This window comes from Oryzias latipes, chromosome 3 (genome assembly GCF_053564925.1).
Source record: "Oryzias latipes strain Hd-rR chromosome 3, Olatipes_Hd-rR_3.1".
Lineage (NCBI taxonomy): Eukaryota > Metazoa > Chordata > Actinopteri > Beloniformes > Adrianichthyidae > Oryzias > Oryzias latipes.
The window spans coordinates 21,123,471-21,150,338 of NC_136239.1; the positions used below are offsets into that span (position 1 = coordinate 21,123,471).

The window sequence follows — 26,868 nt, forward strand, 5'->3', positions numbered from 1 at the left end:
CTATGGAAACCAAACAGACACACCCGGTGGCTATTAGCTTATCGGATCAGCAACAAAAGATAGTGAAATGGAAAAGGAAGTGAGGTGTATTGGGTAAAGTGTTGGTTTCCCCTAGCAACTGAAGCTCTATTGAACCATCAATAAGCTACTTTAACTTCTCAGTAGTTCGTAAGTCACTTCATTTGACTGGAGCATTTCAAGAAATACTTCGAATGCTGACAGCTAGATCTGCTGGCTGATCCAGCTGATGAGCGTAAAATGCTAGACAGCAGCCAATTAGCACATCAGACTTAAACACCTGGGACAAGAGAAAGCTGGTGATGTAATTTGGAGAGGTTCTGTCAAAGCAGGGCTAAAGTAAGGACTTATTTATAATGATGTCACGTTTAGGTTTTCATCGTAAGTTGTTTATTTTTATTTGGCTTCAGATTAAAACCAACAAGATTACGTTATTTTTTAACAGATTGATTTTCAGGCTACTGAAACAGCTTTAAAAATGTTTCTTTGGATGAAAGAGGATTAGGGGGAGTAAAGGTGTATAAAAAATAAAAAAAGAATTCAACCAAACAGCTTGAACCTATGTGGCATCCTTTAAACTATCCTTCATTGTTCTTGTGGTATTCAGCCATTTATTGTCCAAGTGGACAAGTGAATCCATTTGTGCTGTCCTTATTTTGGTCATACCTGGGTGCCAACAGAAACTATAGGTAGGATTGGAGCTTTACTGCATTCAAAGGAATAACTTAGAAAAAAAACAATTCCTCTAAAGAAAATGGTTTCACCTAAGATAAGAAAACTCATCCCTGCAACAGACTGGCGAGCTGTTTAGGGTGTACCCCATCTTTGCCCACCAGTAGCCGGGTTAGGTCAGTCCGTGCTTCCAGATCATGAAGATCCTAGAAACCTGCGTTATAAAAATGATTTCCGAAGAGCTGTACTCAAAGTTCCCACTCCAGGCTTCAGCAACAGTATGGTCCTGCAATAAGACAAATTGAAAGGACAAGAGCCTATAATAAAGATGAAAAGCAAGCAAGAAATACATCAGTTTATTATGTATGGTATGGATGGTAGACTATTATAAAGAATATAAAAAAGATTGCTGGATCTTTCAATGTTACACCCCCTGTCTTACTAAAAAATATGTAGGCAACAAACGAAATCACTGCAAAAACCAGGTTTTACCAGGCATGGTTTAAGATCCAACACAAAAAAATACGGTTAATGTTAAGTGACTCTCGGTTGTTTTCAAACTTTTGAAGTGTGCCTATAGTTTTAAACAAAAAATATTTTGACTTGATTTGGTTGTCATTTAAAATCTAAGGTATATTTACCGTTTATTTTTTTTTTTCAGGCTAACGTAACCAAGAACCCATGGTGACACCAGTGTAAAGGAAGAACATCTGAAGTGGACCATGGTCTGTGGTAAATCTATATCTCACATAATTTTCTTTTCAGGAAAAATGGATCTGAGGATTTATGGATTAAAACAATTTCTTCTTCTTACAAAACAGCACGTTTGTAATGCAACTTTTATTACTGGGTTGTTTTTCAAGCTATTGTACATGTTTTTTAAAACAGCAAGTCTGAAACACAATACAGTGAAGTTTATAAGAAGACAAATTTTGAACAAGCAACATTTTAATTTTCGCATTTGTTAATAGCTTTTTTTAGAAACTCTTTACTGGAGGAATTTTCCTAAACTTAGAATTTAGCAGCCATAGGTGGCATAAAACATAAATTCATGACGTCTTCAGTCTAAAGCAGAAATGGTTCCCTTTTACAGGCATAGAATTTCAGATACTACAACTCTTTGTCTTGAGAACGGCATCACACGGTACAAAAGATTAGAATTCTCTGATTGCCATTCTGTTTTCAGGGTCATGTATATTTCATGAGTGCAGCTTCTTGTAAAAGGTCATTGAGCAATTTTCAAATGAATATGGGGCAGCTTTTAATTACACGTACAGTATTTGTGTAAATTATCAACATGATACCTGAGGCTATGCCAAATATTGAATTTTATGTTGCTTTGTGATAAGATTAGGGTCCATCTTAACAGCAAGGTCTTAGTTCAACAAAAATCTACAGTTAAGTTACTTGCTACATGACATGATGTGGGGTGCTGCTTCTCAAGGAGTAAAGCCGGAGGTAAACTATTAAAAGGAGATAACTGCAGTAAAAACAAACACAGGAGCAACCCCTTTTTACTTGCGCCAGGTGCCAGTCCTGCAACTGTGATGGGAAATAGACCGTATGAAAACTGAACTTTTGAAAGCTCCTTTTCTATTAGTAAAAAAAAACAAGTAGAATGTTAATACTTTTTATTGTGGTTGTTAGATTTTTTCACATCTTATTTTAAATTAAAAAAAATTGTTGGGATATTGAACAGCCATGACACAAAAAATTAAAATCGCAATTAGATGTTTTGTTTTTTCTTTATTGCACAACTTTAGTGTAATGCAGATTTTACATTTCTGGGCTAAAAGTTACAACAAAACTCAGCCAAACAATTTTTACAAAAGCCCAATCCTATAAAGCCACAGACACACAGATATGTGACGGGCGTTCATGAACACACCACGCAGTCATTCTTCAAAATTAATTTGGGCCGCGGCTTTCACACTGGGTGAGCAGGGTGTCAGGAAGTGGTGGTGGAGGACCCAAAATGCAGGAGACCAGGCATGATGACAGAAAATACAACATTTAATAAACAAACTGGAAAAGAAAAAACCATGGAGCAACAAGAACAATTACCGGTAAACCAACTAAACCACAGAATCCTTACACAGGGACAGTCTTCTTTTTCTTTTTATTGTTTTTCTTTTTCTTTTTCAGTTTACTAGCGCATATCCACCACCTGGCTGGAAGAGGCTTGGTGCAAAATTTTAAAGCAGTCTTGCAAATCTTGCTGCAGGATTTTTCTTTCACAGCTCTATGAAATCCTGGGCGCGCACAAACCACAATTATTAATTTTTCCTGCATGATGAATTTTTAAACAGCTGGTACTTCTATGAATTAAAGGGACGCCATCCATACGTCCCTAAACCCAAGTACCTGACTGATCAAAGTTCAACCCTGTTTTTTACTTTTAACATGCTTTCAATGGCCATGCGTTTTGTGCATACAGCCCAAAAACTATCATGTAAACTTGCGTAGCTACACGTGAACGCAAGAGTTTTGAACACGGAACCCTAAAACGTGCATACATACTCATTTAGACTTTTCACTGGAAGTGGCCACTGTAACATGCATTGCCAAAGACAGTGTGAATGTAGCTTCACTGTGCATTAGTGGCCTCATAAAAATGCTGCCCTATAAATTCATTGTGTTAGTAGCTGGTGCTGTTACTTGGTGCTATTATGTCACTTTACACTGACAAAAAAGTATAGATCGAAAAATACATAGAGATCTTTGCGTGTCAGGGTGCCCTTCCTCATTAGAGTCATATTTTACACAGAGACAGGAGTTCAGGGAATAATGTTCTTTGATCTGCTTTACATAAAACAATCCAATTTAGCACAGCCTGTGCAAAAAAATCAATTGCATTCGCTGTAATTGGACGGACACTCCAAAACAGAACAGCAGTCGATATTCAAAATGAAAAATTAAGCCAAAGACCATGTTAAGTGTATTGATCTGAAGCAAGAGGCAGAGGAATCTAGATATAGCCACACAAGAATTTGAGCCATTGAGCACCATAATGCTGGCATCTGAAGTGGACAAGCTCCAGTGAGCATAGAACAACAGTTCTAATTAAAGTTTCCTCATCTGTAAAAAGACTTGGGTCCAGAAGTTGCAACCACTTTTTTACATGTTTTGATTGGTTGCAATTGCGCAGAAACACAATGACATCAAGATCAAATTATGGCCACTTTTTGTGCTTGTAGTGCTTTTAAGAAAACAAGGGTTTTGTAGGGATAATCATAAAGTAATCTATCAAATTCTAAAATAAAACAATTATACCTATTTCTAAAAGACCTTCACGTTTAATCTCTCTTGTTTGAAACTGTATTTACAATTTTAAGTGCAACCAATGAACTGCTTCAGAACCTCACCAGTGCAAGAAAAGCTCTTCCTTCTTATGTGAAATTGGTTTTAGATCACCTCCTGTGTACTATGGTGCATGACTAAAACATTTTTCTTTGAATTCTTGTTTTTTCAACTTTTTCAAGCATGCACTCATCACCAGATCCCTCATTACTGTTTTCATGTTTGCAAAACCAGCTAAAAAAGTGGCCCTTTTCAATGCTGTTGTCAGTCCTTCATTTATAAAGCTCAAAAAAGTTATAATAATTAAGATATTTGTTTTGTTTGTTAGAAAGAATAGTATTGTGCACATTCTAAACATGCTCCATTTTTATCCAAACACAACATCTGGCAGAAAGTCTCCATAACATGCTACATGGTAGCGTGACAGCAGGAGGCCTTCAGAGGAAACAGCAGCACATGTGTACCCCCAAAACACTGATCTTCATGGGGAACAGAAAGTCTTGTTCTGGAATTTCCACCTGGTGAGGAAACTTCCAGCTGTATATAGATCATGCCTTTTGTCATGAGCATGCAGGCTCACAGGTAAAATGTAAAGCTGCAAAGTTATACTGTAGCTCTGTATGTACCGGTATGTGCTACCTTTTTTAGTCAAGAGTGCTAATATTAGCTCCATGTCTCACTCCTCTTCCTCCATTCGCTGCCCTTTGTCACCTCTGCTGCATAACAAGAGAGTTATGCCATCCGTGTCCCCCACACCTTGGCTTGAAAAGCTGTAAAGCTGGCAGATGGATAGACACACAGATGTGTTCTAATCACCAGACAGATGGACTGACCAACCATCAAAAGAATGGCAGATGTTCGGATGGTTAGATGACAAAATTAAAATTCACTTATTGGTTGTGGAGGACACAAAACATGAAAAATAAACATGTCCTGTAATATCCCTGGAGGTTACACAACATGGGTTTTAGGGTTTGTTGCTGTCAGTACTGCATTAAAAATTAATATTCTACTTTGACAGTTCTCATTTTTGTTTTTGAAACTATCAACATGTTTATTTTTATTTCATTTTTTTATGACTGCAGCCCTGCATTCTCTGATAGGAGAATAAGAAGGACATTCTTACCCAGAGAAGCTAGGCTAACAGTATTGTTTAAATAAAGATGCTTGTGGGCATAGATATTGCCATTTTAACACACCACTACACTTTTAAACTCCACAACGTCACATTAGATAGTTTTTTAAATTGTCAGTTTGTTGCAATGAGATGGTTGACAGTTTCTTTTCCAGTGACCTGGTTTCAGCAGCGTAAAAATTTTATGGTTCACAAAATTTACAATGTTGCTTTTGTTTAAAATGATAACAATTTTTAAATCTGAGTAGTTTATTTTTTTACTGCCTTCACCTCGATTAGCTGTTGATTTAGCATCCCCTTTAAAAGAAAATATCTTCTTTTAACGTCCAGGATAGGAACAGTCAGTTTCTGGTAAAATAGCACCTATTCAGAAGAAAGAAGAAAAAACTTTTTATCTCGTATGAGCAGAAAAGAGGAAGGGTCTTAAAGAAAGTTTTAAAATACAAAAATTGGATGGACTAAAATCAAGCCACAGCAAAAGAATTAAAAAAGAATCATTTAAAAAAAAAAGGAAAAGCTCAAAGTACGCTGTGCTAGGACCATATTGTTTTCGCAATTGGAAGTTTTGTTTAAAAGTCACATTTTGGTGACTTTTCATACTCGAAAAGTCACCAAAATGTGCACACACCTAGGATAAATTTAAAATGAATCTTCCACAAAGTCTACCCCCCCCCCCCCCCCCCCCGAAGATGATGACATCACCGTGAGCGATCCCGTAATGGGCCGAAAATCGCGCATTTGGCCAAAAAACACACGTGTTGGGGACATTTCAGGAAAGTTTTGAAGTCATAATGGAACGGCCACACGACCTACGGCTTGGCGGCCATTTTGTGGTGAACCTCATTGGTGCTAAGCATCTCTGGGAACTCCTTCAAGACTGTTGGAAGACCATTTCAGGCGACTCTTGAAGCTTATCAAGAGAATGCCAAGAGTGTCCAAAGCAGTAATCAAAGCAAAAGGTAGCTACTATGAAGAACCTACAATATGACATATTTTCCGTTGTTTCACACTTTTGTTATGTATATAATTCCACATGTGTTAATTCATTGTTTTGATACCTTCAGTGTGAATCTACAATTTTCATAGTCATGAAAATAAAGAAAACTCTTTGTATGGGGGAAGATCCTGTGGGACTTCCAGATCCAGACTGAAGGGTGAGCTAACCAGGCTTTGTAGTGATGGATAAAGAACAGAGGAAGGCTGTTGTGATGGATGTGGCAGTGCCAAGCTATGGGAACATCAGGAAGAGGGAACATGAAAAACTGGAGAAATACCAGGGACTCAGAGAACAACTGGAGAAAGCCTGGAAAGTGAAGGTGACAGTGGTTCCTGTGGTAATTGGAGCACTCGGGGCAGTAACCCCCAAGCTGGAGGAGAGGCTACAACAGATACCTGGAAAGACCACTCAGTCCAGAAAAGCGCAGTGTTCCGAAGGTGAGGACCAAAACGTATGGTGAGGCTTCGTTCTGCCATTATGGTCCTCGCCTGTGGAACGGCCTGCCGGAGAACCTCAGGGCCGCAGAGACTGTAGAGGTTTTTAAGAAGAGGCTCAAAACCCACCTTTTTAATTTAGCTTTTAGTTGCTTTTAACTGCTAATTTATTCTATTAATTTTATTATAGGCTATTTTATGTATTTAATTTCATTTTATTCATCTTATTCTCAGTTTTGTGTTTTTGAATAAATCTTATGTCTTTAATTTTAGTATCTTATCATGATTTTAGCCCCAGTGTTTCTTGTGGGGATCTTTTCAGCCAGGGCTTGCCAGCTTGTCCGGTGGTTGTTGCTGCAGTTGTCGCCCTTGCTGGGGCAGCTGGGGTCTAATTTTGCAGCTTCACGGCTATGAAGTGGACCCCAGCGTTGTCCCGGTCTGGGTGGGCACTGTGCCGATGCTCCCATGGCCGAGCTGGCTCCTGGTATGAAGAGATTCCCAAATGCCGTTTCCTCACAGCAGAGTCAAGCCTTACTTGTTTGTTTGTTTTTTGCTTATTTATTTATTTATTTATTTATTTATTTATTTATTTATTTATTTATTTATTCAAACTTGCATAGTCAATAGTCATTGTCATGGGTCATATGTTTTAATGGAGGGGAGTGGGAAGGGAAGGGTGAAGGGTGGGTTGGGTATTTACTGTAGTGTTGTGTGTTTTCTGTTTTTAATGTTAAAGCGCTTCGAGCTGCACAAAATGCATGAAAAGCGCTATTTTATAAATAAAGTTTGATTTGATTTGATTTACAAATAAAGTATGATCTGCACCTTTGAGCAAAAAGTCACTAAAATTTGCACACGCAATGAATGAGCATCTTGAGCAATGTTTTTCTGAGTCAGTTGATGAATCTGATTGCAGTGCTAACACTTTTAGCCACATTAGCATTACTAACATAGTTAGCATTATTAGCATCTTACGAAATGTGTTTTTCTGAGACAGTTAATGATGCTGATAGCAATGCTAGCACTTTTAGCCACATGCAGTCACATGCAGCTCAGACACCCTCACAGAAAGAGATGGGGGAGTTAGATGTGTGTGGTAAGAGTGGCGGTGGCGCCTAGAAGGGTGGTAGTGGTGTGTAGAGGGGGTCGGCGAACGTGAAGCAGGTCTGCCTGCGGGCCATACAAATTCAAATATGTTTTTTAATTATTTCAATTAGTTTAGGTCAGAATTATGCACTTCCTAACCATCACATCATTACAATAAGCAACAGTAAAATTGAGGACAGAATTTTTCTTTTGGTATAGCTTGAATTTATACTCAAAGAACAGGTACGTGCCAAAGCCAAATTTATTTTTTTATCATTATAACATTTTTGCTGATTTACTAAAATCATGGTTGGCTTTTTTTGATACCCTGACAAAAATATGAACTAAAAAGATTTGCGTTGAATAGGTATCAGTCAGGAACTAGGGTTTATCTAAACTTTGCAGACCAACTCGTCCTACAACATACATAGCAAGATTTCAATAGGCTCAGTTTTACTTTCAGTCAACAACCATCCATCCATCCATCCATCCATCCATCCATCCATCCATCCATCCATCCATCCATCCATCCATCCATCCATCCATCCATCCATCCATCCATCCATCCATCCATCCATCCATCAATCCATCCATCCATTTTCCTAACCCGCTGTATCTCTTTTGGGGTTACGGAGTTGCCAGAGCTTAACCTGGCTACTGTTTGGTGAAGAAGGGATACCCTGGACAAGTCACACACAAGTCCACACAATCAAAAACAAACTCACAGTCACACCTATTTTAGAGTTATCAGTCAACCAATGAAGTGAATTTTTGGACTATGGGAGGAACCAGGAATATCCAGAAATAACCCATGCATGCACATGGAGAAGATGCAAACTCCACACAGAAAGGTCCTGGCTAGGATTTGCTAGACCTCCAACAAGTCACATATTGTTTAATAAATATTGTCAACAAGCACGTGTGGGTATAAAGTAAAAGACTGTAAAAAAAAAAAAAAAACGCTTTTGCAGGTCTTTGCACTGAATTCCACTTTACCATTTTACCTCAATATGAGTGTTTCTGGAAAAATATGTATGTGCAACAGGATGCAGCAAAAATTGTTTAAAAAAAGTTAGCTTGCACTTGTCCAGCTCTTCAAATTAGTTTAACATTGTTTATAAATCACTTTTAAAACACCTGTTTCCTAAAAGATTCTACAAAAGGTATAGAGCATGACAGTAGAAAAACATAAAAATGTTTATTACATGGTTTGACAGAAGATCCGTTCATTATGACGTTATGGTGCTCATTAAGATAAAACTTTGTTTAAATTTGTTGAATCAATTGCAAGTGATGTTTTAAGCTGCAACAGTATTTTTGTGCATAAAGTGAAAATGAACAATAACTTACCCATTGACATGTGTTTCAACTTTTGCAGTTCTTTCAATTTGTTGATCTGATCAAGCTTTATATCACGGTTATGGCCAGAATCTAAGACCAGAGCAAAAGGTAAACTGTAAGGAGACAAGTAATAAAAAGGGCAAGATAGGCAATGCCTAAAAGAAAAACTGAAAGAGAAAAAGATGAGAGAAAGCAAAGTGCCCTGTCAAGGGGAAAGGAGGAGAAGGCAGTGGGTAAATAGTCAGTGGCTCTAATAGGAATATCAAGCTAGTGAAAGGTAAACAGGCTTCTCCTAGCAGATACAAAGGGAATGTGGCGGCTTTGAGAGAGCTGGAGTGCCGGCACGCCGCTGTGGCACCCTGATAACGGCCCCAGGCCTGCCTGCATCCCAGAGATAACGCTGAGCACTGGCATGTGTCGCCCCTGATCCCAATTTCACAGTCAATATTCATCCAGCCAGACAAACAAGCAACATTTAAGATAAAAAATAAATATAAAGTCCTTCTGCTATTACCTCCTGTTTATTAATCTCCACACAGAGCCAGCTGCCTTTTAAATAGTGGTAAACACACCACCCTCACTACCAGATCCCCTCCCTCCAATCAGACCTCCTCTTTGCTCCTTATGGGCACTCTTTCCTCTTTTGCCAGTCCTCTCTCCCTCATCTTATTCCCGTCTTTCTGCACATCTGCGGATTTGCAAGGCTCGATTTATTCTTTTGAGATTTCCTCTGCCATATATTTGTGCTTTTGAGCTTGTGTGTAAATTGTTGTTGTTGTTTTTTTTTTTGGGTTTTATGTTAAAACTTTGAAGATCTCATGGTGTACTGGTCAGAAAACTTTAAATAAAGGATTGAAATAATTGCAGAGACTGAAAGTAATCGGAATTCTGCAGCCGTCTAGTCATCTGCACTCTGATTACCATCTGCAACAATCACAGAGAAGAGCAAACCAAGAGTCAATCATAGCTGCATGGCCCACAGCTTCTTTTTTATTTCTTCTAGTGAACTAAGCACAGAGACCTTTGTTGAATTAGCTTCATTCATTAAGTGACTCAGAGCAATGAGAAAAGGCAACAGAGCAGTGAAAAACAGCCTTACCAAGCCAGTACTGACGCACCTGTTAGTCACAGTACTGCGTCTGGGCACTGTAGTTTTTACTGTTAGAGCCACAGACATTACATTCAATCAGTCCCATTATTTGCTGGCAGCTGGACTCTAATCACTCTTACCAGTGCTCTTTAGTGCTCCCTGACCTCCAGTCCTCAGCTCTCCCATCATCCTCCTGCCCATTACACCTGGCCTGCCTCATCGCTGCTCACTCACTCATCTCCTCCTCCCATCCACGTGATCTTCTCTTGCCCTTCCTTTCTCCCCACGGTACAGACCTGTCCATCCCTGACCAGCTGGCCATATCCCTTTAAATCTGGCCTGGGCTGAGCCGCTGTCTCCGGGAGATTACTGCACACTTCCTAGGCTCCACAGATGGGATAGACAGGCTGCCAGCTGGCACAGGGACACCCACTATCCCCTCTGGAAACTGGCCAGCAGGCCTGGCTCTGTGCTTCACACATGCTCATTCACTCTGGCCAGGATTCTGACTCCCTGCTCTAGATTTATCCATGTCATTTACTGACTCTTTCTGCCACAGACTTTCACCCTTTTTTCCCTGCAGCAATGCAAACAACCACATCCAGTGGTGTGTATGCAGCATGGTAAAACCACACCTACATTAGGCAAAAGAGGAGGTTTTCCTTTGAATATTTAAACACTTGCTTCCTTTTTCTATGTAACAGGTGTATCATCAAAAAAGAAAAAACATTTCTGCCCCAGGCACCCTGTCCAGAGCTGAACGTGACAAATTATTGAAAAAAATAAACACTTTTTTCAGACTGGTGGCTTTTCTGTTGGTCTTTTCTCCATAGCAATCATTTTATGTTTGGGTGATGAGCAGGTCTAAGTAATTTTCAGAAGAATCGGAATAAGTAAACTTTTGGATTTCTTAGGCAACAGAGATTTTTTTGTTAACCACACCCACATTCCTAAAATGGTCAAATCGTATTTCGTTTTGTTCAACTTGAGTGAGAGTTTCATGTATTACATTTTCACAATAATCCATAAAAAAATAAAAAAATGTGTGAGTAACAGGGGTACAGCACGTTTGTGAGCTTGCCACACTAATGCCATTCAAAATCTACAACTCTTATTTCTAACACTTTTTTCAAAGTAGCTTCCCGAGATCTTTGAAGAGTTATGAGGCAAAGGATCAAAATCCCCAGAAGTAGTTTAAATTTGTAGAAGGTACTAAAGGTGATTTTATTTGAAAATTCTAGATTGTTCCCCATGTTAAATGTCAATTAAATGTTGTTTGTGGTTGTAAACCTAACCTGGTGGTGTGTGTGTGAATTTTTGTGAAAATCGTCAGTTATAGTGAGAAAATGTGTGTGGGGGGGGGGGGGGGGGGGGGATTGTCACAAAATTGCTTTCAAGCTGTAGGTCCTGTGTTCATCCCATAACAATTTCCTGATGTGTGCTTTTCTTCATTTTTTTAGCAAATCCTAAAAAAGTGTCATCTTAAAGTTTGTGACGATTTAAAATCATGAAAAATATTAAGAGTCTCTCTTTTTCCAAACTTAAAATGTAGCAGCAGCTTTACATGTCTGCTTATTTGCTTGTATTTTTCTTTGTCATCTAAAATTTCATCTCTAACTTTAAAAGTATGTATTTCCTTGAATGCATCCCTGCATTGCCTTCTGTTTTACCTGCACCACACCTGCTCTGGGTTCTGTTGATAGGTTACCTCTACACACCTGCTTCCCATCAGTTATTCCTGTCTCGGTGCATTCACGCCCCAGTTTTCAGTTCTCATTTGTCAGATCCTCATCAGTATTAGCCTCCCTGTTTTCAGTCTGATCATTGTTCCCTTTTTTTCCTCTACATTTGTATTCCTGATTTGGACTCCCAGTATCTGTAATTAAAGTTTATTTTGGTCCTTCACCTGCCTGCCTGCTGCTTTGAAAGCTTGTGTTTGGATCCTCCATTATCCATTTGACATGAAAATAAATCCTTTTTTTTATTACCTGGGTTAGTTTGACCTTATCTACACATAAGAAATGACTAAAACCTATCTTCAGGTCCTTTGAGGGGTGTGCATACATACATTTTTGCTATCTCTTCTGCTTATTCTATTTTTTTACCCAAAGATGTTGCTTTGTCCCAACAAATCCTGTAACTTTGTACCACAGACTCCATTCGCTTAACATCCTTTTGCTGATGTGTAGAGATTCCCCTTATCAAAGTGCCTTTCATTTGTGGAGTAGAAACACCCAGAGAGAAAAATGCAGGCAGACACACAGTTTTCCCTTGCTTCTCCTCTTAATGCCTCACACACTTGTGCACATAAACTACATGAACATTGACTCTCATTATAGAGAGCAATGAAAGGACAAAAACCAAGGCTTATTGAAAGGTGTCACATGTGCAGATGTGATAAGGGTGCCGGACAGAGATAACCGAGCCCCCCTTCATCACTATGTAACAACCGGGAGACTGAGTTAAAACAGAGCACACAAATGCACCGGCACATTCAGATGTGTTTAATGTTCCAGGAGAGGACAAGTTCATTATCGCTGTGTGTGGTGGCTTGATAAGACCTAAATCTCCTGAAATAGCAACACTACTGAGCGAGAGCCTGTCAGTGCAAAATTACAAAAAATAAGTAAATTAATGAAGTTGTATATATGTAAAATGAACAAAAACGGCTTTATCCCTAAAGTAAACATCATTTAGCAAATATGTCTGGTTTTTTCATGAGTTATTCTTCGCATGTATTTTTGGTAACAAATACGTGCATATCTGAGTTTTAAAAACATCACTTACCATTGTTTTTTTCAAGTATCATCTTTTCCGTTCCCATTGGGTTAGAGGAAGGGGAAAACACAATTTATCCTGGAATAAGTTCACACAAATTTTGACAGTGTTTTTTTTCTCATTTCGCAAGTTCCCTTAGGATTTTTTTGTGTGACTGCATGTAGCAAAAAGGCTTTAGCTGGGAGAAAACATGTAAAAACTTTCCTCCCCATCCTTCTGCCGCACCACCTGCTGAGCATTGCGATGATTACAGTGTGAGATTGCTGTGCCAGATTACTGTGACCCCAAGGATCCCTGCAGAAGGATACAAACACACACGGACAGATACTCATACATGCTCCATGCACACAAGAACACCTGGCATCTCATTTTACTGCACGTGGTTGAAGTCGTAACTGAGAGCGGTGACCAAACAATCATTTCCTGGTGGGTGCCGTTATAAATATTAATATCGGCTTTGTGAGTGAGCAGAAAAAGGAAAAAAAAGCAAGTGGTATTTTTGTTGAAGAAATACATGTGATGCAACAAGGTTAAAATTAGGTGGAAAAACAATGTTGTGGGATGTGTCTGACAAACTTACGCATGATGTTTGTTTATATGTATTTTTTTGTATTGAAATGTGCTGCCTCTTGGCCAGGACTCCCTTGGAAAAGATGTTTTTAATCTCAATGGGACTTCCTGGTTAAAAAAAGGTTTAGTAAAATAATAAAACATTTTTTATTAATTCTAGGGATAATGATAAGCTATTTCTGCTATAACCATTACTGTGGTTACAATGTTTCTGAAAGCTATTAAACAGGTATCTCTGTTTTTTTACAATTTTTAAATGAATGCTTAGTTTTCTCTATGTTTCTGTCCTTCCTGTCCTGCTGATAGTCTTTGGCGGTTAGGCTCTGGACCGGTGACATCGTGCGTGCTCTAGAAAGAATCGAACCACAGATGAATAAACCCTAGAGCCTGAAGGCTGATGGTGGTTAAGGACCCGACCATGGCAAAGCATCAGTCCTAGTTGGAGGACAGGGTGGAGTCGGCCCAGCAAACCGCTTCTACTGTGCTAAGGTTCAAATGTAGACTAAAAACATTCCTGTTTAGCCGTGTATATAACTAAAGGGTCCTTATCGACACCTCTTTTCATTTTCTTTTCTCTTTCCTTTCTTTTAAAGTAATTTTTATAATGATTACGTATGTTTTTGATCTATGCACTGTTATGTATTGTGATTTTAATTTATTTTCCTGTTTTGTGAAGCACTCTGAATTACTTTCTGTTCGAATTGTGCTATACAAATAATTGCCTCAGAATGCGAAGAGAAAACTATTCATGAACTTAACTCCCTTAAGACCGGAGATGTGATACCCAAACAACACGCGCTCTTTGACATTGTAACCCCCTTGTCTGTTTACGTGATCAAAGTGAAACAGCTGATTCTGACAGAAGCTTTTCTTTGCAACAGAATCAGATCGCGTAATCACTTCACTGCTGTTCAGTGTTGCAGATCATTGCAAGGCTGCTTTTCTCTTTTTTTAAATCTGCTGGAGATACATTAATTGAGTACATGGTTGACTAGCCACTGTAGTCGAAAGAATACACACACTGGAGCCAAAGCTCCGGTGTAAAAGGGTTAAAGGTCAAAATAGGATTGTGATTGGCTGAGAAGATGTGTGGAGTGACATAACAACCATGCAGCGCACCTGAAGTGAGGAAGATCTTCCTTGTTAAAATTGTGCCAAAGTTTCACTTCCTGTCAAGAAAGTGACATTCAGTGCATTAGACAGAAACAATCAGGAACAATGACAATCAGGAAATCTAGCCACAGGGGTTGCAAGCCAGTAACTTCTGTGCCGGTCCCAAGCCCGGATAAATAGAGAGGGTTGCGTCAGGAAGGGCATCCGGCGTAAAAATTGCCAAAATAACCATGCGAATCATCCACAACACTTTAGACATACCGGATCGGTCGAGGCCCGGGTTAACAACGACCGCCACCGATGCTGTTAACCTACAGGGTGTCGGTGGAAATTTGACTACTGTTGGTGGAAGAAAGAGGGGAGGCAGAAGGGTCCGTTGCCAGAGAGAGAAGGGAAAAGGCAGGAACATAGGTTTGAGAACAGGGACTCTTAACGTTTGCACAATGACAGGGAAAGGCAGAGAGCTGGCAGACATGATGGAGAGAAGGAAGGTAGATGTACTGTGTGTGCAGGAGACAAGGTGGAAGGGCAGCAAGGCACGTAGTATTGGAGGAGGATACAAACTTTTCTATCATGGTGTTGATAGGAAGAGAAACGGGGTAGGTGTGATTCTGAAGGGGGAGTTTGTAAACAGTGTTCTAGAGGTGAAAAGAGTCTCAGACAGGATGATGAGCCTAAAGTTAGAAATTGAAGGGGTGATGGTGAATGTAGTCAGTGGGTATGCGCCACAGGTTGGCTGTGAGTTAGAAGTGAAGGAGAGATTCTGGAGTGAGTTGGATGAGGTCATAGAGAGTTTTCCCAGAGGAGAGAGAGTTGTTATTGGAGCAGACTTTAATGGGCATGTTGGTGAGGGCAACAGAGGTGATGAGGAGGTGATGGGCAGGTTTGGTGTGAAGGAAAGGAATCTGGAGGGACAGATGGTGGTGGACTTTGCGAAGAGGATGGAAATGGCTGTAGTCAACACTTACTTCCAGAAGAGAGAGGAACATAGAGTGACATACAGAAGTGGAGGTAGGAGTACTCAGGTGGACTACATCCTATGTAGACGAGGTCATTTGAGAGAGGTTAATGACTGCAAAGTGGTGGTAGGAGAGAGTGTAGCCAGACAGCACCGCATGGTGGTGTGTAAGATGACTCTGGAGGTCAGGAAGAAGAAGAGAGGGAAAACAGAAAAGAAGACCAAGTGGTGGAAGCTACAGAATGAAGAAACTTGTGAGGAATTTAGGCAGAAGTTGAGGCAGGTCCTGGGTGGTCAGGATGAGCTTCCAGAGGACTGGGAAACTACAGCAGAGATTATCAGGGAAACAGGTAGGAAGGTGCTAGGTGTGTCATCTGGAAAGAGGAAAGACGGTAAAGAGACTTGGTGGTGGAATGAGGAAGTACAGGAATGCGTCCAGAGGAAGAGGTTGGCTAAAAGGAAGTGGGATGTAGAAAGGACTGAGGAAGGTAGACAGGAGTACAAGGAAGCGCAGCGTAGAGTGAAGAGAGAGGTGGCAAAGGCCAAACAGAAAGCTTACGATGAGCTTTATGACAGGTTAGGCACAAAGGAAGGAGAGAAGGACTTGTACAGGCTAGCCAGACAGAGAGACAGAGATGGGAAGGACGTGCAACAGATAAGGGTGATTAAGGACAGAGATGGAAAGGTGCTAACAACCCAAGAGAGTGTACAGAAAAGATGGAAGGAGTATTTTGAGGAGCTGATGAACGAGGAAAATGACAGGGAAAGAAGGGAGGAAGATGTGGTTGTTGTGGAGCAGGAAGTAGCAGAGATTGGAAAGGATGAGGTTAGGAAGGCTCTGAAAAGGATGAAGAGCGGAAAGGCCGTTGGTCCTGATGACGTACCTGTGGAGGTATGGAAGTGCCTAGGAGAGACAGCAGTGGAATTTCTAACGAGGTTGTTCAATAGGATTCTAGAGAGTGAGAAGATGCCTGAGGAATGGAGGAGAAGCGTTCTGGTCCCGATCTTTAAAAACAAGGGTGACATGCAGAACTGCAGCAACTATAGAGGAATAAAGTTGATGAGCCACACAATGAAGCTGTGGGAAAGAGTAGTGGAAGCCAGGCTTAGGAAGAAGGTGGAGATCTGTGAGCAGCAGTATGGTTTCATGCCCCGTAAGAGCACCACTGATGCCATTTTTGCTTTGAGAATGTTGATGGAAAAGTACAGAGAAGGTCAGAAGGAGCTGCATTGTGTGTTCGTAGATTTAGAGAAGGCGTATGACAGGGTGCCGAGGGAGGAGCTGTGGTACTGTATGAGGTCGTCTGGAGTGGCAGAGAAGTATGTCAGAGTAGTTCAGGACATGTATGAGAGAAGTATGACGGTGGTGAGATGTGCTGTAGGTCAGACAGAGGAGTTCAAGGTGGAGGTGGGACTACACCAAGGATCAGCTTTGAGTCCTTTTTTGTTTGCTATGCTGATGGACAGGCTGACAGACGAGGTAAGACAGGAATCTCCCTGGACAATGATGTTTGCGGATGACATTGTAATTTGCAGTGAGAGTAGAGAGCAGGTGGAGGAACAGCTAGAGAGGTGGAGGTTTGCTCTGGAAAGAAGAGGTATGAAGGTCAGTCGTAGTAAGACAGAATACATGTGTCTGAACGAGAGGGATCAAGGTAGAAGCGTTAGGTTACAGGGGGCTGAGGTGAAGAAGGTGCAGGAGTTTAAGTACTTGGGGTCAACAGTTCAGTGTGATGGGGATTGTGGAAAAGAGGTGAAGAGGCGAGTGCAGGCAGGTTGGAGCGGTTGGAGGAAAGTGTCAGGAGTGTTGTGTGACAGAAGAGTGCCAGCAAGACTCAAAGGAAAGGTGTACAAGACAGTGGTGAGACCAGCTCTGCTCTATGGGTTAGAGACGGTAGCAGTGAGACAGAGACAAGAGGCTGAGATGGAGGTAGCAGAGATGAAGATGTTGAGGTTCTCCTTAGGAGTGACCAGGTTAGACAGGATAAGGAACGAGTACATCAGAGGGACGGCTCATGTTGCCTGTGTTAGCGACAAAGTCAGAGAAGCCAGACTGAGATGGTTTGGACATGTTCAGAGGAGGGATAGTGGATATATTGGTAGAAGGATGTTGGAGATGGAGCTGCCTGGCCGGAGGGCAAGAGGACGGCCAAAGAGGAGATACATGGATGTCTTAACAGAGGACATGAAGTTGGCTAACGTTAGGGTAGAAGATGTTCATGATAGAGTGAGGTGGAAAAGGATGATTCGCTGTGGCGACCCCTGATGGGAAAAGCCGAAAGAGAAAGAAGAAGAAGACAGAAACAATCAGGAAATAACCAAATTACTTTTTGTTGAGAAAATTGTTAAAGCTATGTTGCCACAGAAAGTCATAAGAGTGGAAGAAGTTTGCATTATTGCTTTGCGCGACAAATTTCTGCAAATTTGAATCACCTATGTAATTCCTTACTAAATACTAGTAACAAACAATCAGATTATGGTTACTTGTGCGTGCAAATCCATTAAATCATGTTTACACTGAAGTTGTTCTAAGGACATGCATTGCAGTTCTAACTTCTCTCAAAAAAAATAAACCAACAAAACAAAGCCTGAAACAACGTCTTTCATTCACAAGTATTTTTGAAATGAGTTGATTTCTGTAATTTAAAAATATATATTTTTTAGAAATGTTGTTTAATATAGAAATAGGTGGCGTGATGCTGTAGTATCGCGAGACCCAGCGAGACGAGTGTGGTGAGTCGACTTGGCGGCGCGTAAGCATTTGAACAAACATTTTCGATCTTGTTTCATTTTTCCGCCATATTAAAACATTTCCTGCTAACTAACATAACCTGTTAAGAGTATTAAGCTTCTGTCAGCCTGGAGGACCTGGAGAATTTCATCGACGAGTGTTTTAATACCTGCAACATGGTGAAGCCCAGAACCGCCACCACCACCCCCTCCGCCAAGCGTGAACGGCCTGAGGACTCTCCCGGGGCTGTGTCCTCTCCAGGCAGCGGAATGAGCGATATCCTGGATTCGATTGACAAAAAGCTCTCCAGCTTTGATGGCCGCCTCAATCTGCTGGAGATCCTCCATAGAGAATTTCAAGGTCTGCGGGAGTCTCTGGAATTCAGCCAGCAGCAGGTGCGGGAGCTCGCAGCAGAGAACCAGGCCCTCAGAGAGACCGTGAAGACCCTGAGCAGTGACACCGCCCGTCTCTCCGAGGAGAACCGATCCATCAAGGAAACCCTCCTGGATCTTCAGTCGAGGAGCATGAGGGACAATCTAGTGGTCGCGGGGGTTCCAGAGGAGGTAGGAGAAGACCCCGAGGCCACCGTCAGATCCTTTTTACAGGTCCACCTGAAGCTCCCCAAGGAGGAGGTGCAGAAGATCTCCTTCCACAGGGTTCACCGCCTCGGAGGAAGAAGGTCCGACCACCAGCGCCCGCGTCCTATTGTGGCTAAATTCGAACATTTCAAACAGAAGGAGTTGGTGAAGGGCCGCGGACGGGAACTGAGAGGCACGCATTACAGCGTTAATGACCAGTTCCCGGCAGAAATCCTCCGCAGAAGGAAGATCCTGTTCCCACTGAGGAGGAAGCATCTTGCTGCTGGTTCGAGAGCGATTGTGGCCGTTGACAAACTTTACGTGGACGGCCGGCTGTTCCGGGACCCGGAGATCACCCCCTGGCTGTGCTGAAGGCTTTCAGATCCGCGCTGAGAACATCTGCGCTGCCCAGAAGAAACCCGCTAAACTTACTTCAATGAATGGAAAACCGGATCATCAATAATCCACACCTCGATCGCAGGAAAACAGTCTTTTTTTTTTTCTTCGTCACCTCAGTCCCACTGATGTTTCTATTGTTGTTTTGTTGTTGTTTTCGTTTTCCCTTCTATCTCTTTTTTTCTTTCCTTTACTCTCCCCCCCCCCTCTCCCCCCTCATTATATGTAAATCACCTGGAAGCAACTCATCCTCGGTAAGTATTTATTTATGCACGGAACGGGCGCGCGCACACACAAGCGCACACAGGGGCGTGCACATGCGATCCCGCACACACACGCCGACATACTGCAATCACCTCACACAGGCTCTCATAGGACGCACGCGACACGCAGCTCACATAGCCAGAAAACGTTCACGCGCACAGCGCTTCTCAATGCGGGCACGCGCACACGGACTGGCACACAAGCACTACTTAGCTTTACACCTTTTCAGTCAGAGCAGTTATGAACAGTCTTAACATCGTTAGCTGGAATGTGCGTGGACTTGGCTCTGAGCCAAAGAGATTGAAAGTGTTAAATCACCTGGATGGTCTAAAAGCAGATATAGCTCTACTGCAGGAGACCCATTTATCAGATTCTTTGAATCACCTTATGTGCTGCTTACAATTTCCAGTTATATACTCTGCCAGTTACAACTCCAAACAAAGAGGAGTTGCTGTTTTAATTAATAAAAATCTTAATTTTACTCATAAGGATACAGTTACTGACCCAGAAGGCAGATTTGTAATCATTAATATATCCATTCAGAATAAGGACTATTGTATAGTGAGTATTTATGGTCCCAATGTTGACGACTCTTCCTTCTTTCACAGATTCTTCACCTCACTCTCAGTTCACTCTGACTCCACAATCATTATAGGAGGAGACTTCAACCTTGTTTTGGACCCTGAACTTGACAGACTCAGCACAGCAGCAAACCAGCGTACATGGCGGTCTGCAAGTATTCTAAAGCAGTACATGAATGATCTGGGTCTCTGCGACGCGTGGCGCTCATGTCACCCAAGCACTAAAGGGTTCACCTTTTTTTCTCCAGTTCACTATTCACACTCCCGTTTAGACTATTTATTAATCAGTAACTCTCTTTTAAAAAATATTCAAAGCTCCAATATCCATCCAATTATTATCAGTGATCATGCACCAGTCTCTGTAAACATTTCTAGGGAAAAATCCACACCCTCTGGTACAACCTGGAGGTTTAATACGTCTCTGTTAAAGGACCAGGAATTTCTTGAATTCTTTAAAAAAGAGTGGGCAACCTTCTTAGACTTCAACAATACTCCAGACATCCCACCGTGCGTTCTTTGGGAAACAGCAAAGGCAGTCATGAGAGGGAAAATCATTTCTTATTCAACGCACAAAAAACGCAAAGAGAAAGCAGATTTATTAGAATTAGAAAATAAAATCAAAACCCTGGAGACTGCTTATGCTGCTTCTGCACAGGAACACATTCTGGGAGATCTGAAAAATTTAAAGCTGCAGTTAAATGACATCATTAATAAACAAACACAATTTCAAATACAAAGGCTACGACTTGAAAGATTTGAAAACTCTAATAAATCTGGCAAATTTCTGGCTAATCAGCTTAAAATTAACAGAGAAAAATCATCAATCACCTCTATTATGGACCAAACGGGAAATGTCACCCATGACCCGGTCAAAATTAATAACGAATTTGAAAACTTTTATAAAAACCTGTACACACCGCAGATCAATCCGTCAGAGCAAAGTATTGACTCATTTCTTAATAATGTAAACCTACCCAGGCTAAATGAGGATCAAATCACAAACTTAGATTCTCCGCTCTCGCCGTCTGAACTTCATGAAGCTCTGTTACTAATGCCTAATGGTAAAGCACCAGGGCCTGACGGCTTTCCTGCTGAGTTTTATAAAGAATTCTGGGAACAACTGGCACCAACATTTTATAAAACTGTCACATCTATTAATGAGAGCCAATCAATGCCACATAACATGAACTCAGCCAACATAATTCTTCTTCTAAAACCAGACAAAGATCCCACTAGTCCTTCAAGCTATCGCCCCATTTCTTTAATCAATGCAGATGTAAAAATTATCTGCAAAGCACTAGCACAGAGAATAGAAAAAATCACTCCTCACATAATCCACTTCGACCAGACTGGATTCATCAAAGGCAGACACTCGGATGATAATGTCCGTAGACTAGTTAATATAATAGACTTTGCCACCATTAAAAACCAGGAAATGACGGTACTATCGCTGGATGCTGAAAAAGCCTTTGACAGAGTTAATTGGAAGTTCCTTATTGCTGCCCTCCATAAGTTTGGTTTTGGAGAAGCATTCATCAATTGGATCAAAATATTATATCACAACCCCAATGCATCAGTTAGAACTAATAAACAGACTTCAAACAGGTTTTTTCTTGGAAGAGGAACCAGACAGGGCTGCCCACTCTCTCCTTCTCTTTTTGCTATATTCATTGAGCCTTTAGCTGCAGCAATAAGACAGAATGAGAGCATTATAGGAATAAAAACCAAACACAGCCATCATAAAATTAGTCTTTATGCGGATGACATATTACTGTTTTTAAGGAATTTACATTCTGTAAATGAAACAGCAATGATCATAAATGAATTCTCCTCCATATCAGACTATTCCATTAATTGGAATAAGTCTGTTTTATTACCACTCAACAGGAATATGGAACAAAGACTCACAATTCCAGTTAAAACAGGAAATATCAAATATCTGGGTATCTACTTTTCCCCCAAACTATCAGAACTGGTGCAGCTAAACCACACCCCATTACTGAAAAGCATACAGGACGATCTAACACGCTGGACCAACCTGCCTCTGTCCCTTATGGGCAAGGTAGCCACGGTTAAAATGAAAATCTTACCCAAAGTTAATTATCTCTTCTCAATGATTCCCACACAACCGCCATTAAAATGGTTCAAAACATTAGACTCATCCATATCAAGCTTTCTATGGAACAACAAACCTGCAAGAATTAGTCTAAAAACTTTAAAATCTGCAAAAAGCTGTGGAGGATTAGAACTACCTAATTTCCACAAATACTTTCTTGCAAATAGATTACAATATATCTTAAAATGGTTAAAAAATAATCCAGAAACCAACTCATGGTTAGACTTGGAACAGGTGTTATGTGGAAAGATCAACCTGTCACAGCTACCATTTATTAGCCAAATAGTTAAAAAACAGGATTGTTTCAAAAGCATTAATATAAATGCCACCTTAACAGCCTGGTGGGAATTTCTCAAAATATCAAAATCATCAATTCAACCGTGCAAAATGACACCCATCTGGAACAACCCGGACATCCTTATTAACAAAAAAATGATTCACTTCCCAGCTTGGCAAGCAGGGGGCATAAAACAACTAGAGCACGTAATTATTGATAGAAGATTCATAACCCCCCAGGAACTTCAAGACAAACATGGAATAAATAACTTCTTGGAATATCAGCAACTTAAATCAAGTATTACTAAAAAGTATAAAATTAAAGACGACGATTTAAAGCTACCAGATGTAGTTACCACTCTGATTAATTTTTCAATGAATAGAACTCTCTCCAAAATATACAAACTTTTATGCAATTTAGATAACAATATTGCCCTTCCAACAAAAAAATGGGATGCAGATTTGAGCATCAGCACAGATGAAAGCTTCTGGTCAGAACTTTGTCTAAACACCTTTAAACTGACAAAAAGTTCAAATCTACAGCTAATCCATCTCAAAACTCTTCACAGAATTTACTACACTGGACAGAGGATGTTCAAGATGGGTCTCAGTAACTCAGACATTTGCGAGCACTGTGATAATAATCTACCCGACAGCTACATGCATGCACTGTGGTTCTGCACTCCTGTCAGGGCTCTCTGGCAGCAGGTATGTGCCGATTTATCAGTCTGGCTTAAGGTTTCAATCACTGCCTCACCGTCACTTTGTGTGCTTGGTGACATGAGTGCCATCGATATAGAAGAAGGATTAGCATCTATCATTTTCATAACTCTTTGTATTGCCAAAAAAACTATTTTAATAAATTGGAAAAACAAGAAAAATATAAACATAAGTCAACACAGAAATCTGCTGTTTGATCATATCAGCTTGGAAAAAATGTCAGCCCAAAGCTCAAGTAACTTTGAAAGAATTCAGTCTCTCTGGTCTCCTGTGGTTGACTCCATGACTTAGGGGGTGGAGGGCTTGGTCGTCGCTGCTCCTTGCCCTTTCTGCCGTGGTTTGGGGTGGGGGTCGGGGCTTCCGGTGCCTGGCGGGGGCGGTGGGGGGCTCCGTTGGTCGGGGGGTCGGGTCCGGTGCCTGGGTGGGGCGGGCTGGGGCGCTGCGTGGTCCTCTGGGCTTGGGTGTGGGGGTGCGTGGTGGGGGGGTGGGGTGGTGGTCTGGCTTGGCTTGGGGGGGTGGTCCCTTTGCCTGTGCTGGGGGGGGTTGGCGGGGGGCCCTGCTCGGGTGGGGGGGGCCCAGCGGCGCCGGATGGGCTGCCCATCTGCACCTGGGGCTGGGATCGGCCCTTCCCTGGCTCTGGGACGGGACGGGACAACCCTCTCGGGGCCCCCGGTCGCTCTGGGTATCACCCGCTTCGGCTGCGGGGTCTGGGGTGGGGTGGGGTGGGGGGCTTGTCGGCCCTGTCCTGTGGGGGGGCGTTCTGGGGGGGAGGGGGGGCCCATTATTAGTACGGGTCGGGGGGGCTAGCGGGTCGGGGTCTCCGCTGAGGCAATCAGTGGTTGCCTCGGCCGGTTGGCCTCCTCGGTCCCGTCGAGGCCTGACCAGAGCTCTTCTAGGGCCGGCGTCTGGGGGTGGGGGCCTGGGCTTGCTCCGGGGGGGGGCGACGCTTTCTGGCTCCTCTCTCTCTGTGTGGGGTGGGTGGTGCCGGGCCTGGGGTGTCGGCGCCTCCGGGGGTGGGCCCCTGGGCTGGGTGGCCCTGGCCCCTTTGCTGGGGGTGGGCTGGGGGACGGCTGTTTGACCACCGGGGGACAGTCTACCAGCTGTCCCCAACTTACCCCCTTCCTTATATAACCTCATATTAGGGTGAGGGGGTGGGGGGTTTAGCCTGCGATGCGCCTTGGGGGGGGGCTACTTGGGAGTGGCCCCCCTCCTATGGTTGCCGTATGGAGTGGGCCCCCCCTCTTTCGGTTTTATTTGCACCTTAGACACGTAGGGTCCTTGGTAGGGGGGGTGCTTGGACATCACTGCAAGCAAGCAGCAGATGTCCTCCTGGCACCCTACCCGCCAATTTTAACCGCACCTTAGACATTTAGGGCCCCTTGGTGTGGAGGGTGAGGGGACATCACTGTGAGTAATCAGGAGATGTCCCCTTAGTGCCCTACTCGCCAATTTTAACTGCACCCCCCTTAGTACACACACCCCTCCCCCTTCAATATATACATTCAAACATAAACACACACACATGCACACAAACACCCTCTCAAACACCCATACACGCACACACATTTTACAAGGAAGGTGGGACCTGGGTCCATCTGTCCCCTACCCCGTCCCTGGTGGGGGGTGCGGGCCTCTTGGCGATGGCGGCCGTGTCCCTTGGGTGCCGGCTCCCTGGGCCCGGCGGTGCTCTCTCCGCGCGGTGGGGGGGTTCATATTACACCTGAGCCGGGGGTGTTCGTGTCCCTGGGGGGTGGGTCCTGGTCCTTGCCCCTGGGCGCTGGGCCCCGCCAAACTTCCAACATGGCCGAGCCTGGTCGGGCCATATTTATAACATCCCTTAAGGGCCGCCCTTTTTTCCCCGGGGTTCCCCCCTCCTGGGCGGGGGCGGCGGGCCCCTGCCTTGCTCCTACCTGGACCAACCGTGGGCCGGGTGGGTGGCTGCCTGGAGTGCGGAGCGGGTCTCCCTTGGGGGGTCCTGGCTCGTACCTGGGGTCGGGGCGGGGGGATGCCCGGAACTCCTGGGTGGTGGTGGGGTGCTCGTCTGGGGCTGTGGGCGTCCCTCTCCGGTGGGGCCCTGCGTTGGGCTCTTCCGGCGCGGCGGGGGGCTGCTTTCCTGGCTGGGCTGGGGCGGCGCTCTCTTTCCCTCTGCGCCTCCCTGCTCTCTGGCTCTGGGGGCCTCGCGGCGGTCCTGCTGGCCCTGGCCTGGGTGGCGGTCTTGGTCGCCCGGGGGGCGGTTGTTCCCTGCCTGTTCCCGTGTGGCGCTGGGGGAATTCCGGCTGCCGCTGCTGCTGCGGCGGGGGTATGGGTGTGGGGGTGGCTGGGCGCTCCTCCTCCTTCTTTTCACATTCCACCATCCATTTTAGAAGAACATAAACACTCACCTGAGCACAGGTGTTAGCTCACCTTTGCACTAATAGTTTGCATGATTGAATGAATGAAAGATTTCACACTAGTTGGTTTAAAGGCATAGGTATGCGTTCGTGAACACTATCTGTTTTGTGTGCATGTTGACATGTGGACATTTCTGCGGCTAGCAGGTGTGTTGATAATATTTGAGTGTGTGTGAACAGGCCCCGCCCTTTTTGTACTACATTTGAACCGTACCGTAACGATAAACAACCAGTAAACCTGTCTGCTCTATGCTGCTTCATGGTCTTACCCCCCTTCCCCTCCTATTATCACCCTCCTACCCCCCCCTCTCTCTAACGTCCCTCTCTCTTGTTCCCCTCTTTCCTTTTCCGTCCGGTCCAACACCAAAGATTTTCAAACATGATTGAAATTAATAAAGTTTGGCCTCAATTACAAAAGGGGTTTATTCAGACATACCTTTGGTTTGTCTGAAGATGAATAACCCCTCTTGTTAGAATAAAATATGTCCAACACAAGAGGCCCTCAGCTCTCATCTGTTTGCCTAGCTGTTGGACAGGACAAGTTAAAAAAAAAAAAAAAAAAAAAAAAATAATATAGAAATAGGTCATTAACAAATGAATCATTGTGATAATGGTGATGGTTACATGCAATGGCGCATAAGTGAAGGGGAAAGTTTGAATAAGAAAAATGGGAATCTGAACACCAAACTAGCTGTCTATGCGAACCGGTTTGCGGTTTTGTTTGCTTAAATCCTATCCATTTAATATTCATACAATAATAGGGGCTATGCTTTCTGCTGACATAGTGGTTGTGCCCTCACAGCACTGTTGACAAAACGGCAGCAGATCTCCACCAACAGAAGCAGGGTCAAGAGGTGATGGCACGGATAGCTGAGGCTCGCATGGACCTATGTGGAGGCGTATCTTACACACATGTGCTGCATGCTTATTTCTTTTATTTATTCACTTATTTTCAGGTTTTAGAAACTTTGCTTTTTGCAGGTTTCTATCTGCAATCTATATGGATATATCAATAAAAGAGAAAAATGAACTTTTCCTTTCTCTTTTTTCTTCATAAACTCCCCTTGTTTTTTTCCCTTCAGCCTCACCTCCTTTCCTCTGCTGCCATGTTTGTGAGAGTGAGGGCTTTGGAGGGTGGCACTCTTATGGCGTGAAGCCAGATGGCAGCCACAAGGCAGGCGATGTGGCGCAGAGCAACGTGGGGTGCACGAGCACGTCCACGTCCACACACAATCGCTCACTCACACTGTCTCTCCTTAATGAACTGCCATGAATTATTCATCACACACAAGCACACGCACATATCTCTCACAGGACACATACA

At 42.9% G+C, this 26,868-nt stretch overlaps 1 protein-coding gene and 1 long non-coding RNA gene across 2 annotated transcripts in view; one reads left to right on the forward strand and one right to left on the reverse strand.

The window, feature by feature from the left end:
• cbfa2t3 (CBFA2/RUNX1 partner transcriptional co-repressor 3) overlaps nucleotides 1-9,011 on the reverse strand; it is a 56,593-nt gene extending 47,582 nt beyond the window's left edge. Inside the window, exon 1 of the mRNA XM_078944379.1 lies at nucleotides 8,993-9,011. Coding sequence (XP_078800505.1) covers nucleotides 8,993-9,002 — 10 coding nt within the window. The 5' untranslated portion in view covers nucleotides 9,003-9,011. The remainder of the gene's footprint in view (nucleotides 1-8,992) is intronic.
• A 4,541-nt stretch (nucleotides 9,012-13,552) lies between these two features.
• LOC144990962 (uncharacterized) lies at nucleotides 13,553-26,574 on the forward strand. Its single transcript, XR_013654848.1, has 2 exons — nucleotides 13,553-13,910; nucleotides 26,347-26,574. It is a non-coding gene; the product is annotated as an uncharacterized LOC144990962 (long non-coding RNA).
• Nucleotides 26,575-26,868: the final 294 nt, after the last annotated feature.